This window comes from Bufo bufo, chromosome 3, assembly GCF_905171765.1.
Source record: "Bufo bufo chromosome 3, aBufBuf1.1, whole genome shotgun sequence".
Classification (NCBI taxonomy): domain Eukaryota; kingdom Metazoa; phylum Chordata; class Amphibia; order Anura; family Bufonidae; genus Bufo; species Bufo bufo.
Genome location: NC_053391.1, coordinates 45279374 through 45292106, shown reverse-complemented (window position 1 = coordinate 45292106; position 12733 = coordinate 45279374). Strand labels below are relative to the sequence as shown.

The 12733-nt window shown below is 45.6% G+C and overlaps 1 protein-coding gene across 1 annotated transcript in view; it reads left to right on the top strand.

The window, feature by feature from the left end:
- The first annotated feature begins 2880 nt into the window (after positions 1 to 2880).
- The window catches only part of GRIK1 (glutamate ionotropic receptor kainate type subunit 1), a 209684-nt gene continuing 199831 nt past the window's right edge, over positions 2881 to 12733 (top strand). The window contains exons 1-2 of the mRNA XM_040422093.1: positions 2881 to 2909; positions 3720 to 3955. Coding sequence (XP_040278027.1) covers positions 2881 to 2909; positions 3720 to 3955 — 265 coding nt within the window. The remainder of the gene's footprint in view (positions 2910 to 3719; positions 3956 to 12733) is intronic.

Below are 12733 nucleotides of genomic sequence, written 5' to 3'. Positions count from 1 at the left end.
AGGCGCGCAGGGTACTCAGATGCAGCGTAGCGTAGCGTGACGTGACGTGACCTCAGCCTGCGCCGCACACCACGCACTCCCTCTCTGCCTCCGGCGGGTCCAAAACTCCGCCCCCCTATTTGAATACTAGCCACCGCCCACCGGCAGCCCACAGCCAGGTATTGTAAATGAACTGACCATGCGGCGGGCGGCGTCAGCCAGCAAAACAGACAGGGGAATCAGCTGGGGGCCGGCACAGCTGAGTGAGCGGGCATTATAAAATTGTGAGCGGGGCCACAATAATTGCTGCGCGGCCGCCCACCCGCGCAGCTTAGAGGGAACACTGGTCACTGGGAGACTTGAAGATAGAGCTAAGAAGAATCCATCAGAATTATGGTGGCAGCTTTGGGCTATAACATGTGCTATAACTCTAGATCAGTTGAACATAAAGCAATACATAGCAGAGCAGCATTTATCATTTTGAAGAGCGTTAGAGCTGGAACCACACAGCATCCCTTAAAGGGGTATTCCCACAGGATGGGGGATAACTATTAGATAAGTGGGGGTCTGATGCAGTGGCCGGGTTTGGGGTGGCCCCAACACTATGCTGGGTCCCCCGGGCACCGTCGAGGTGTCACCAGGTGGTGCTGCTCTCTGGTAGGAATGGTAAGGCATGGTACACCCCAATGGGAAATAAGTCCAGAGAGTCAGGGTGCAGTAAACCAGTGTGCATCTTTACTGAAGGAATTCAGGTGCAAAGGCATAGGGATGGCTTCTCCAGTCTCCTCCCTGGCAGAAGAAAGGTTTGATGCTGAGGAAAGGCCTGAGCTAGCTGTCCCTCTCTCTCTCTCTCTTTCTCAGAAGGCTGGTACCCTAGTCAAAGGCTGGTGACCCACGGTCTGTAGCTCCTTGGTCACAAGGCTGGTGACCCATGGTCTGTGGCTCAGCGTCCCCATCTCAGTGTCTTCTTCTGGTAACTCTGACTGTCAGAGTCTCCTCTTCTAAGAACTGATCCCTATCTGCAGAACACTAGGGGCACTGACTGCTCTCCTTATATACAGTTTCTGGCTGAACTAGAAACTCCTAGTGGGAGGGTTGGAGTGGAGAAGCTCAGCACAAAGAATTACAAAGTTACCACTCTTGTCTGTCATAGAATTACATTAGAGCTTCAATAATACTCAATGACACAGCAGTTTTTCCAGACAAAAACAAGTTTCCAGACATAACAACAGAGCTAAAACCAGACATTCAAAAGGTTAGACTGTCTGGTTATGGTGGTAAACAGGTCTGGCTTTTCCCTCCAAAACATGCTCTTCTTTATACAGTACCCTATAGTAGATGTGATAAATTACCAGCTTCTCATTCAAAGTCTCAAAAGTCTCTCAGTATTCATTAACCCTTTCCACAGAGCCTTGCAAATACAGTGCAAATGAACAGGATATATATCACAACATACATATAAAATGCAGTTATACAGTATTAAAAAGTGCACGTTAACCCTTTCAAGTGAAATAAAGTAAGACGTTTATAACTTTGCATAGGGTAAATGGACAAATGTCCAGACTTCACAGTACCCCTGCTCGAGGGCACTACACTGTATGCTGGGCCGTCTATGATCATAAGAACGAGAACCCCACTACATTACCCAGGTGGACCCCCAAAACAAATGGTCTAGCATGTGCATAGACACTAGAGGTAGCTTACTGCACACTGTGTTACTATTGAGGTCAATGTACAGACAGTATTTATTTATTATACTCACTTATATAGCGCTGACATTCTGCAGCGCTTTACAGACATTAGCATCACACTGTTCCCAATGGGGCCCACAATCTAAGGTCCCTATCAGTATGTCTTTGGAGTGTGGGAGGAAACCGGAGAACCTGGAGGAAACCCACGCAAACACGGGGAGAACATACAAACTCCATGCAGATGTTGTCCTTGGACGGATTCGAACCCAGGGCCCCAGTGCTGACCACTGAGCTGCTGTGCTGCCCACATACACCACTAGAGGGAGTTTAGGAGCTTACTTCATACTGTGTTACTATTGAGTTCAATGTACAGACGGTATCCACCACTAGAGGGAGCTTGGGAGCTTTCTGCATACTGTGTTACTCTTGAGTTCAATGTACAGAGAGTATCCACCACTAGAGTTAGCTTAGGAGCTTAAAGTACCAATGTACTTTGAACATCATTTTGACATGTTGTAGGGACATATCAAATATTTAGATCAATGAGGATCTGAGCGCTGAGACCCCCATTGATCTCTTAGAATGAGGAGAGGAAGCACACACATATTGCGCTCTCCCACCTCGCTACAGAGACTGGAGTAAAATAGGCTTATAGACTTTCTATAACTTCCGTCTTGCTTCCTATCAAGCAGACACGCTCATGCTCCACTCATTCTAGAAATCAGTGGGGGTCTCAGCGCTCAGACATATCAAAAGTGTGTTCAAAGCATAGTGCCACTCTAATGCATACTGTGTTACTATTGGGTTCAATACACAGACAGTATCCACCACTAGAGGGAGCTTACTCCATATGTGTTACTATTGAGTAGTTCAATGTACAGACTGTATTCAGTAAGCTCATTAGCCCCCTCTACTGGTGACTGCAGGCAGATAGAATCATATCTTTTAATACTACAGTATTTCTAAACAGTATCGTTTTTCTTAGATCCCACATACTGTTACTGCTGCCAATTCTATTCTGTTTTACTCTTATAAATCATTGGCCACTTTTCTCCCCTTAGGTAACAGACAGACTTAGTCATTTAGAGAAATATTTCTTATACTCATGACAGACCTGCGTAGAGCATTGGCTGATTGTTTACCCCATGGAATTGCAGATGCATTTTTTTTTTCATTATCCTATATATAAATTTACAGTGTCAGCAAAACAATGGCGTCTCGAGACAGCTTTGTACTGTGGTCAGTATCTCCTCAGTAGAAGTGCGGTGTTCACGCTCAGACTGTATTTAAATTCTTGATCTCAGCCAGCAGCAGCCGATACACCAGAGACCAGGAGGAGGAGAGTGAAGACTCTTAAACTATTTAGAGAAGGAAAGCCTCCGGAGGACGGTCAATATGAAATTCTAGTTGTAGGAATAGAGTTGGCTGACAGGTCTGCCATGGAAGGAAGAGGGCAGAATACGGAGACGTGAATGGGATAGAATTTTAATAGGAAGCCTGTAGCTCCCGAGATCATTTCCCTTTATGTCAAATTTAAAGTGATTGGTCACCATTTAGTCATTTTTTCTAAATTAGTCCAAAATGTTGTGCTTGTTATCTATCTATTATCTATCTATTATCTCCTATCTATCTATCTATCTATTATCTATTATCTATTATCTATCTATCTATCTATCTATCTATCTATCTATCTATCTATTATCTATTATATATCTATCTATTATCTGTCTATCTATCTATCTATCTATCTATCTATCTATCTATCTATCTATCTATCTATCTATCTCATATCTCTATCTATCTATCTATCTATCTATCTATCTATCTATCTATCTATCTATCTATCTATCTATCTATTATCTATCTATTATCTATCAATCTATCTCATATCTCTATCTATCTATCTATCTATCTATCTATCTATCTATCTATCTATCTATCTATCTATCTATCTATCTATCTATCTATCTATCTATCTATCTATCTACAGTATCCGCCTGTTTCATATCTTTGTGAAAATGAACTGCCCAATATATCGGTTTTGTTCAGCCTTCTAGCTGTGCTGGTTATATGTAAATGGACTTTTCCAAAGACTCTCCTCCATTTTTTGGTTACAGGAGGGATTTTCGAGACACAGGAAAATGAGCCAGTCAATATGGAAGAACTAGCCTTCAAGTTTGCAGTGACCAATATCAATAGGAACAGGACATTGATGCCGAACACCACGCTGACCTATGACATCCAGAGAATTAACATGTTTGACAGCTTCGAAGCCTCCAGGAGAGGTAAGAACTAAGAAGCCTAGCTGAACATCTGAACCCGACCTACTGTGTAATTGCTCTAATAAGTGCTTGGATCTGAAACACGCATCCTGTGTATTGTAATTGGGGCATACATAAAGTTGCTACCTAGCCAGTATTCCACCGGCATAGCCGGTATTTTGCTCAAACTGATGGTAACTTACCGGCCCATTGACTTGCCAGTATTTTCTCTGTATTGCTTGGGAGTCCCTGCTCTGTGTCCATATATTGAGTCAGTGCTTCTGGGGGTCTCATATGTGTCCATATATGGAGTCAGTGCTTCTGGGGGTCTCATATGTGTCCATATATGGAGTCAGTGCTTCTGAGGGTCTCATATGTGTCTATATATGGAGTCGGTGCTTCTGGGGGTCTCATATGTGTCCATATATTGAGTCAGTGCTTCTGGGGGTCTCATATGTGTCCATATATAAAGTCGGTGCTTCTGGGAGTTCCATATGTATCCATATATGGAGTCAGTTTTTTGAGTCCCCGCTCTGTGTCCATATATGGAGTCAATGCTTCTGGTAGTCCCTGCTGTGTGTCCATATATGGAGTCAGTGCTTCTGGTAGTCCCTGCTCTGTGTCCATATATGGAGTCAGTGCTTCTGGGAGTCCCTGCTCTGTGTCCATATATGGAATCAGTGCTTCTGGTAGTCCCTGCTCTGTGTCCATATATGGAGTCAGTGCTTCTGGTAGTCCCTGCTGTGTGTCCATATATGGAGTCAGTGCTTCTGGTAGTCCCTGCTCTGTGTCCATATATGGAGTCAGTGCTTCTGGGAGTCCCTGCTGTGTGTCCATATATGGAGTCAATGCTTCTGGTAGTCCCTGCTCTGTGTCCATATATGGAGTTAGTGCGTCTGGTAGTCCCTGCTGTGTGTCCATATATGGAGTCAGTGCTTCTGGTAGTCCCTGCTCTGTGTACATATATGGAGTCAATGCTTCTGGTAGTCCCTGCTCTGTGTACATATATGGAGTCAATGCTTCTGGTAGTCCCTGCTCTGTGTCCATATATGGAGTCAATGCTTCTGGGAGTCCCTGCTGTGTGTCCATATATGAAGTCAATGCTTCTGGTAGTCCCTGCTCTGTGTCCATATATGGAGTCAATGCTTCTGGTAGTCCCTGCTGTGTGTCCATATATGGAGTTAGTGCTTCTGGTAGTCCCTGCTCTGTGTCCATATATGGAGTCAATGCTTCTGGTAGTCCCTGCTCTGTGTCCATATATGGAGTTAGTGCGTCTGGTAGTCCCTGCTCTGTGTCCATATATGGAGTCAGTGCTTCTGGTAGTCCCTGCTCTGTGTCCATATATGGAGTCAGTGCTTCTGGTAGTCCCTGCTCTGTGTCCATATATGGAGTTAGTACGTCTGGTAGTCCCTGCTCTGTGTCCATATATGGAGTCAGTGCTTCTGGTAGTCCCTGCTCTGTGTCCATATATGGAGTCAGTGCTTCAGGTAGTCCCTGCTGTGTGTCCATATATGGAGTCAGTGCTTCTGGGAGTCCCTGCTCTGTGTACATATATGGAGTCAATGCTTCTGGTAGTCCCTGCTCTGTGTCCATATATGGAGTCAGTGCTTCTGGTAGTCCCTGCTGTGTGTCCATATATGGAGTCAGTGCGTCTGGGAGTCCCTGCTGTGTGTCCATATATGGAGTCAATACTTCAGGTAGTCTCTGCTCTGTGTCCATATATGGAGTCAATGCTTCTGGTAGTCCCTGCTGTGTGTCCATATATGGAGTCAATGCTTCTGGTAGTCCCTGCTGTGTGTCCATATATGCAGTCAATGCTTCTGGTAGTCCCTGCTGTGTGTCCATATATGCAGTCAATGCTTCTGGTAGTCCCTGCTCTGTGTCCATATATGGAGTCAATACTTCAGGTAGTCTCTGCTCTGTGTCCATATATGGAGTCAATGCTTCTGGTAGTCCCTGCTGTGTGTCCATATATGCAGTCAATGCTTCTGGTAGTCCCTGCTGTGTGTCCATATATGCAGTCAGTGCTTCTGGTAGTCCCTGCTGTGTGTCCATATATGGAGTCAGTGCGTCTGGGAGTCCCTGCTGTGTGTCCATATATGGAGTCAATACTTCAGGTAGTCTCTGCTCTGTGTCCATATATGGAGTCAGTGCTTCAGGTAGTCCCTGCTGTGTGTCCATATATGGAGTCAATGCTTCTGGTAGTCCCTGCTGTGTGTCCATATATGCAGTCAATGCTTCTGGTAGTCCCTGCTGTGTGTCCATATATGCAGTCAATGCTTCTGGTAGTCCCTGCTCTGTGTCCATATATGGAGTCAATACTTCAGGTAGTCTCTGCTCTGTGTCCATATATGGAGTCAATGCTTCTGGTAGTCCCTGCTGTGTGTCCATATATGCAGTCAATGCTTCTGGTAGTCCCTGCTGTGTGTCCATATATGCAGTCAGTGCTTCTGGTAGTCCCTGCTCTGTGTCCATATATGGAGTCAGTGCTTCTGGTAGTCCCTGCTGTGTGTCCACATATGGAGTCAATGCTTCTGGTAGTCCCTGTTCTGTGTCCATATATGGAGTCAGTGCTTTTGGTAGTCCCTGCTGTGTGTCCATATATAGAGTCAATGCTTCTGGTAGTTCCTGCTGTGTGTCCATATATGGAGTCAGTGCTTCTGGTAGTCCCTGCTGTGTGTCCATATATGGAGTCATTGCTTCTGGTAGTCCCTGCTGTGTGTCCATATATGGAGTCAGTGCTTCTGGTAGTCCCTGCTGTGTGTCCATATATGGAGTCAGTGCTTCTGGTAGTCCCTGCTGTGTGTCCATATATGGAGTCAATGCTTCTGGTAGTCCCTGCTCTGTGTCCATATATGGAGTCAGTGCTTTTGGTAGTCCCTGCTGTGTGTCCATATATGGAGTCCATGCTTCTGGTAGTCCCTGCTGTGTGTCCATATATGGAGTCAATGCTTCAGGTAGTCCCTGCTGTGTGTCCATATATGGAGTCAATGCTTCTGGTAGTCCCTGCTGTGTGTCCATATATGGAGTCAGTGCTTCTGGTAGTCCCTGCTCTGTGTCCATATATGGAGTCAATGCTTCTGGTAGTCCCTGCTCTGTGTCCATATATGGAGTCAGTGCTTTTGGTAGTCCCTGCTGTGTGTCCATATATGGAGTCCATGCTTCTGGTAGTCCCTGCTGTGTGTCCATATATGGAGTCAATGCTTCAGGTAGTCCCTGCTGTGTGTCCATATATGGAGTCAATGCTTCTGGTAGTCCCTGCTGTGTGTCCATATATGGAGTCAGTGCTTCTGGTAGTCCCTGCTCTGTGTCCATATATGGAGTCAATGCTTCTGGTAGTCCCTGCTGTGTGTCCATATATGAAGTTAATGCTTCTGGTAGTCCCTGCTGTGTGTCCATATATGGAGTCAGTGCTTCTGGTAGTCCCTGCTGTGTGTCCATATATGGAGTCAATGCTTCTGGTAGTCCCTGCTCTGTGTCCATATATGGAGTCAATGCTTCTGGTAGTCCCTGCTCTGTGTCCATATATGGAGTCAGTGCTTCAGGTAGTCCCTGCTGTGTGTCCATATATGGAGTCAATGCTTCTGGTAGTCCCTGCTGTGTGTCCATATATGGAGTCAATGCTTCTGGTAGTTTCTGCTCTGTGTCCATATATGGAGCCAATGCTTCAGGTAGTCCCTGCTGTGTGTCCATATATGGAGTCAATGCTTCTGGTAGCCCCTGCTGTGTGTCCATATATGGAGTCAATGCTTCTGGTAGTCCCTGCTCTGTGTCCATATATGGAGTCAATGCTTCAGGTAGTCCCTGCTGTGTGTCCATATATGGAGTCAATGCTTCTGGTAGTCCCTGCTGTGTGTCCATATATGGAGTCAATGCTTCTGGTAGTCCCTGCTGTGTGTCCACATATGGAATCAGTGCTTCTGGTAGTCCCTGCTGTGTGTCCATATATGGAGTCAGTGCTTCTGGTAGTCCCTGCTCTGTGTCCATATATGGAGTCAGTACTTCTGGTAGTCCCTGCTCTGTGTCCATATATGGAGTCAGTGCTTTTGGTAGTCCCTGCTGTGTGTCCATATATAGAGTCAATGCTTCTGGTAGTTCCTGCTGTGTGTCCATATATGGAGTCAGTGCTTCTGGTAGTCCCTGCTGTGTGTCCATATATGGAGTCATTGCTTCTGGTAGTCCCTGCTGTGTGTCCATATATGGAGTCAGTGCTTCTGGTAGTCCCTGCTGTGTGTCCATATATGGAGTCAGTGCTTCTGGTAGTCCCTGCTGTGTGTCCATATATGGAGTCAATGCTTCTGGTAGTCCCTGCTCTGTGTCCATATATGGAGTCAGTGCTTTTGGTAGTCCCTGCTGTGTGTCCATATATGGAGTCTATGCTTCTGGTAGTCCCTGCTGTGTGTCCATATATGGAGTCAATGCTTCAGGTAGTCCCTGCTGTGTGTCCATATATGGAGTCAATGCTTCTGGTAGTCCCTGCTGTGTGTCCATATATGGAGTCAGTGCTTCTGGTAGTCCCTGCTCTGTGTCCATATATGGAGTCAATGCTTCTGGTAGTCCCTGCTCTGTGTCCATATATGGAGTCAGTGCTTTTGGTAGTCCCTGCTGTGTGTCCATATATGGAGTCCATGCTTCTGGTAGTCCCTGCTGTGTGTCCATATATGGAGTCAATGCTTCAGGTAGTCCCTGCTGTGTGTCCATATATGGAGTCAATGCTTCTGGTAGTCCCTGCTGTGTGTCCATATATGGAGTCAGTGCTTCTGGTAGTCCCTGCTCTGTGTCCATATATGTAGTCAATGCTTCTGGTAGTCCCTGCTGTGTGTCCATATATGAAGTCAATGCTTCTGGTAGTCCCTGCTGTGTGTCCATATATGGAGTCAGTGCTTCTGGTAGTCCCTGCTGTGTGTCCATATATGGAGTCAATGCTTCTGGTAGTCCCTGCTCTGTGTCCATATATGGAGTCAATGCTTCTGGTAGTCCCTGCTCTGTGTCCATATATGGAGTCAGTGCTTCAGGTAGTCCCTGCTGTGTGTCCATATATGGAGTCAATGCTTCTGGTAGTCCCTGCTGTGTGTCCATATATGGAGTCAATGCTTCTGGTAGTTTCTGCTCTGTGTCCATATATGGAGTCAATGCTTCAGGTAGTCCCTGCTGTGTGTCCATATATGGAGTCAATGCTTCTGGTAGCCCCTGCTGTGTGTCCATATATGGAGTCAATGCTTCTGGTAGTCCCTGCTCTGTGTCCATATATGGAGTCAATGCTTCAGGTAGTCCCTGCTGTGTGTCCATATATGGAGTCAATGCTTCTGGTAGTCCCTGCTGTGTGTCCATATATGGAGTCAATGCTTCTGGTAGTCCCTGCTGTGTGTCCACATATGGAATCAGTGCTTCTGGTAGTCCCTGCTGTGTGTCCATATATGGAGTCAGTGCTTCTGGTAGTCCCTGCTCTGTGTCCATATATGGAGTCAGTACTTCTGGTAGTCCCTGCTCTGTGTCCATATATGGAGTCAGTGCTTCTGGTAGTCCCTGCTCTGTGTTCATATATGGAGTCAATGCTTCTGGTAGTCCCTGCTGTGTCCATATATGGAGTCAATGCTTCTGGGAGTCCCTGCTCTGTGTCCATATATGGAGTCAATGCTTCTGGGAGTCCCTGCTGTGTGTCCATATATGGAGTTAGTGCTTCTGGTAGTCCCTGCTCTGTGTCCATATATGGAGTCAGTGCTTCTGGGAGTCCCTGCTCTGTGTCCATATATGGAGTCAATGCTTCTGGTAGTCCCTGCTCTGTGTGCATATATGGAGTCAGTGCTTCTGGTAGTCCCTGCTCTGTGTCTATATATGGAGTCAATGCTTCTAGTAGTCCCTGCTCTGTGTCCATATATGGAGTCAATGCTTCTAGTAGTCCCTGCTCTGTGTCCATATATGGAGTCAGTGCTTCTGGGAGTCCCTGCTCTGTGTCCATATATGGAGTTAGTGCTTCTGGTAGTCCCTGCTCTGTGTCCATATATGGAGTTAGTTTTATGACCCTGAATATGATCAAACTATTATTTCTTAATAACACTCTGTATTAAGCCACGCCCAAACCACGCCCCCCTTATCCATGTAAACTTGGCTGGTATTTTTTGTTGGGAAAGGTGGCAACCCTAGACACACAGTCTGTATGTTATACATTTACCAGATGTCATGTACAGAATACATGATGCTCTGGGTTGCTATAGGACAGTGGTAGCAAACCTATGGCACGCATGCCAGAGGGGGCACTCAGAGCCCTCTTTGTGGGCACGTGGCTCTGTGTGGGCCATGCATAGGTTTGCAGCCTGTGCACTATTACTAATGAGCACTTCCATTGTGGAGTTCTCATTAGTACAGCCTTTGCCCCCCTCTTCTGCTTCATCCATTTGATCGCACCGCGGGGAACACTCGCTGCTCACTGAATGCACAGGACAGGACCTGCACTCCAGCGTGATGACATTTCGCAGCATTGACTGGAAGCAGCAGGACCTGTGAAATGTCATCACTCTGGAGCACGGGTCATGTCCTGAGCTTCCAGTGAGCAGCGAGTGTTCCCAGTGGTGTAAACAAATAGAGGTGTTTTATTCTTTTTTTGCACGAGAAGAGTGGGGAAGGGGGTATTAATAATACTGTGACCTCAAATGAGGTCATTATTAATACTCGGAGCTACTAATGGGGGCCTTATTAATACTGGAGGCCACTAATGGGGCATTATTAATACTGGTGACCACTAATGGGGCATTATTAGTACTGGGGGCCACTAATGTGGGCCTTATTAATACTGGGGGCCACTAATGGGGCATTATTAATACTGGGGGCCACTAATGGGGGCCTCATTAATACTGGGGGCCACTACTGGGACTTTATTAATACTGGAGGCCACAAATTAATAGTGGGGGCCACTAATGGGGGCCTTATTAATACTGAGGGCCACTTATTAATAGTGGGGGCCACTAATGGGGGCCTTTTTAATACTGAGGGCCACTAATGGGGCATTATTAATACTGGGGGCCACTAATGGGGCCTTATTAATACTGGGGACCACTAATTTAGCATTATTAATACTGAGGGGCACTAATGGGGGCCTTATTAATACTGGGGGCCACTACTGGGGCATTATTAATACTGGGGACCACTACAGGGGCCTCATTAATACTGGGGGCCACTACTGGGACTTTATTAATACTGGGGGCCACTAATGGGGGCCTTATTAATACTGGGGGCCACTAATTAATAGTGGGGGGCACTAATGGGGGCCTTATTAATACTGGGGGCCACTTATTAATACTGGGGGCCATTAATGGGGCCTTATTAGTACTGGGGACAACTAATTTACCATTATTAATACTGGGGTCACTAATGGGTTACATTGTCTAAGATACTCCTTGTCTTCAAACCTAAGCATATCCCATGTGGAGGTAGGGACTTTGCTACGAGGTACATCTCAGGTCAAAGTGCCTATGTCTTTTATAGTAACCGTGATGAGGCTCAGAATCATTAGGCAGAGCTGAAATCAGAAGCAGAAGAAGTAGGAAGTATTGTCGGGGGCATATAGCACAGCAGGTCACTGACAGAGAGCAATATTATGCATGGTGAGATAAAATATGAGTATACTGAATGTGACAGAGAAAAAATATGCTGTATTGGCCCTTTAAAGGGGTTTGTCCATGGACAACATTTATCACCTGTCCATTTGATAAATCTATTATTGATGGGGGTCCAACCACTGGTACCCCAGCTGATCAAGAATACATGGATGAATGGAATGGTAGTGACCTCCACTCTATTCACTACTATGGGACTGGTGTAGTTGTCCGAGGCTGTCTCATTTAGGTGAATGGGGTGCTGGTCACCCATGGACACTACTGGGTCCCAGAGCTCAGACCTCCAGCCATCATAAATGTATTGCCTATGCTGTGCATAGGTGATACATTTTGTTTGAGGGCCAACTGCTTTCAAAGATGCCTGGACCAGCAGAGGGCAGCAGAGAGCAAGAGCTGGAGGCAGTAACCATTAACCAAGCAGCTGCCAATCAAAAGCTGATGGCAGCAGAACCGGGACCAGCTAGCCATTATTCCACTTAACAATGCGGAGTGATTATTAAAAGTACCTATTTTACTGCATGTTGTATAGCTTGTAATCCAGGGCACATTTTTCAGCACTCCCTGCTGGTTCAGTGTCTTTTCCCCATGTTCCCCCTTCATATATGTATAATCTATTTAGAAAGTAGTTACTTTTTAAGTACAGCAGTTTTGTCTACTTACCGCGCTTTTTTCTCGAGCTATACAGTATTCACATACAGTACAGACCAAAAGTTTGGACACACCTTCTCATTCAAAGAGTTTTCTTTATTTTCATGACTATGAAAATTGTAGATTCACACTAAAGGCATCAAAACAATGAATTAACACATGTGGAATTATATACATAACAAACAAGTGTGAAAAAACTGAAAATATGTCATATTCTAGGTTCTTCAAAGTAGCCACCTTTTGCTTTGATTACTGCTTTGCACACTCTTGGCATTCTCTTGATGAGCTTCAAGAGGTAGTCCCCTGAAATGGTCTTCACTTCACAGGTGTGCCCTGTCAGGTTTAATAAGTGGGATTTCTTGCCTTATAAATGGGGTTGGGACCATCAGTTGCGTTGAGGAGAAGTCAGGTGGATACACAGCTGATAGTCCTACTGAATAGACTGTTAGAATTTGTATTATGGCAAGAAAAAAGCAGCTAAGTAAAGAAAAACGAGTGGCCATCATTACTTTAAGAAATGAAGGTCAGTCAGTCAGCCGAA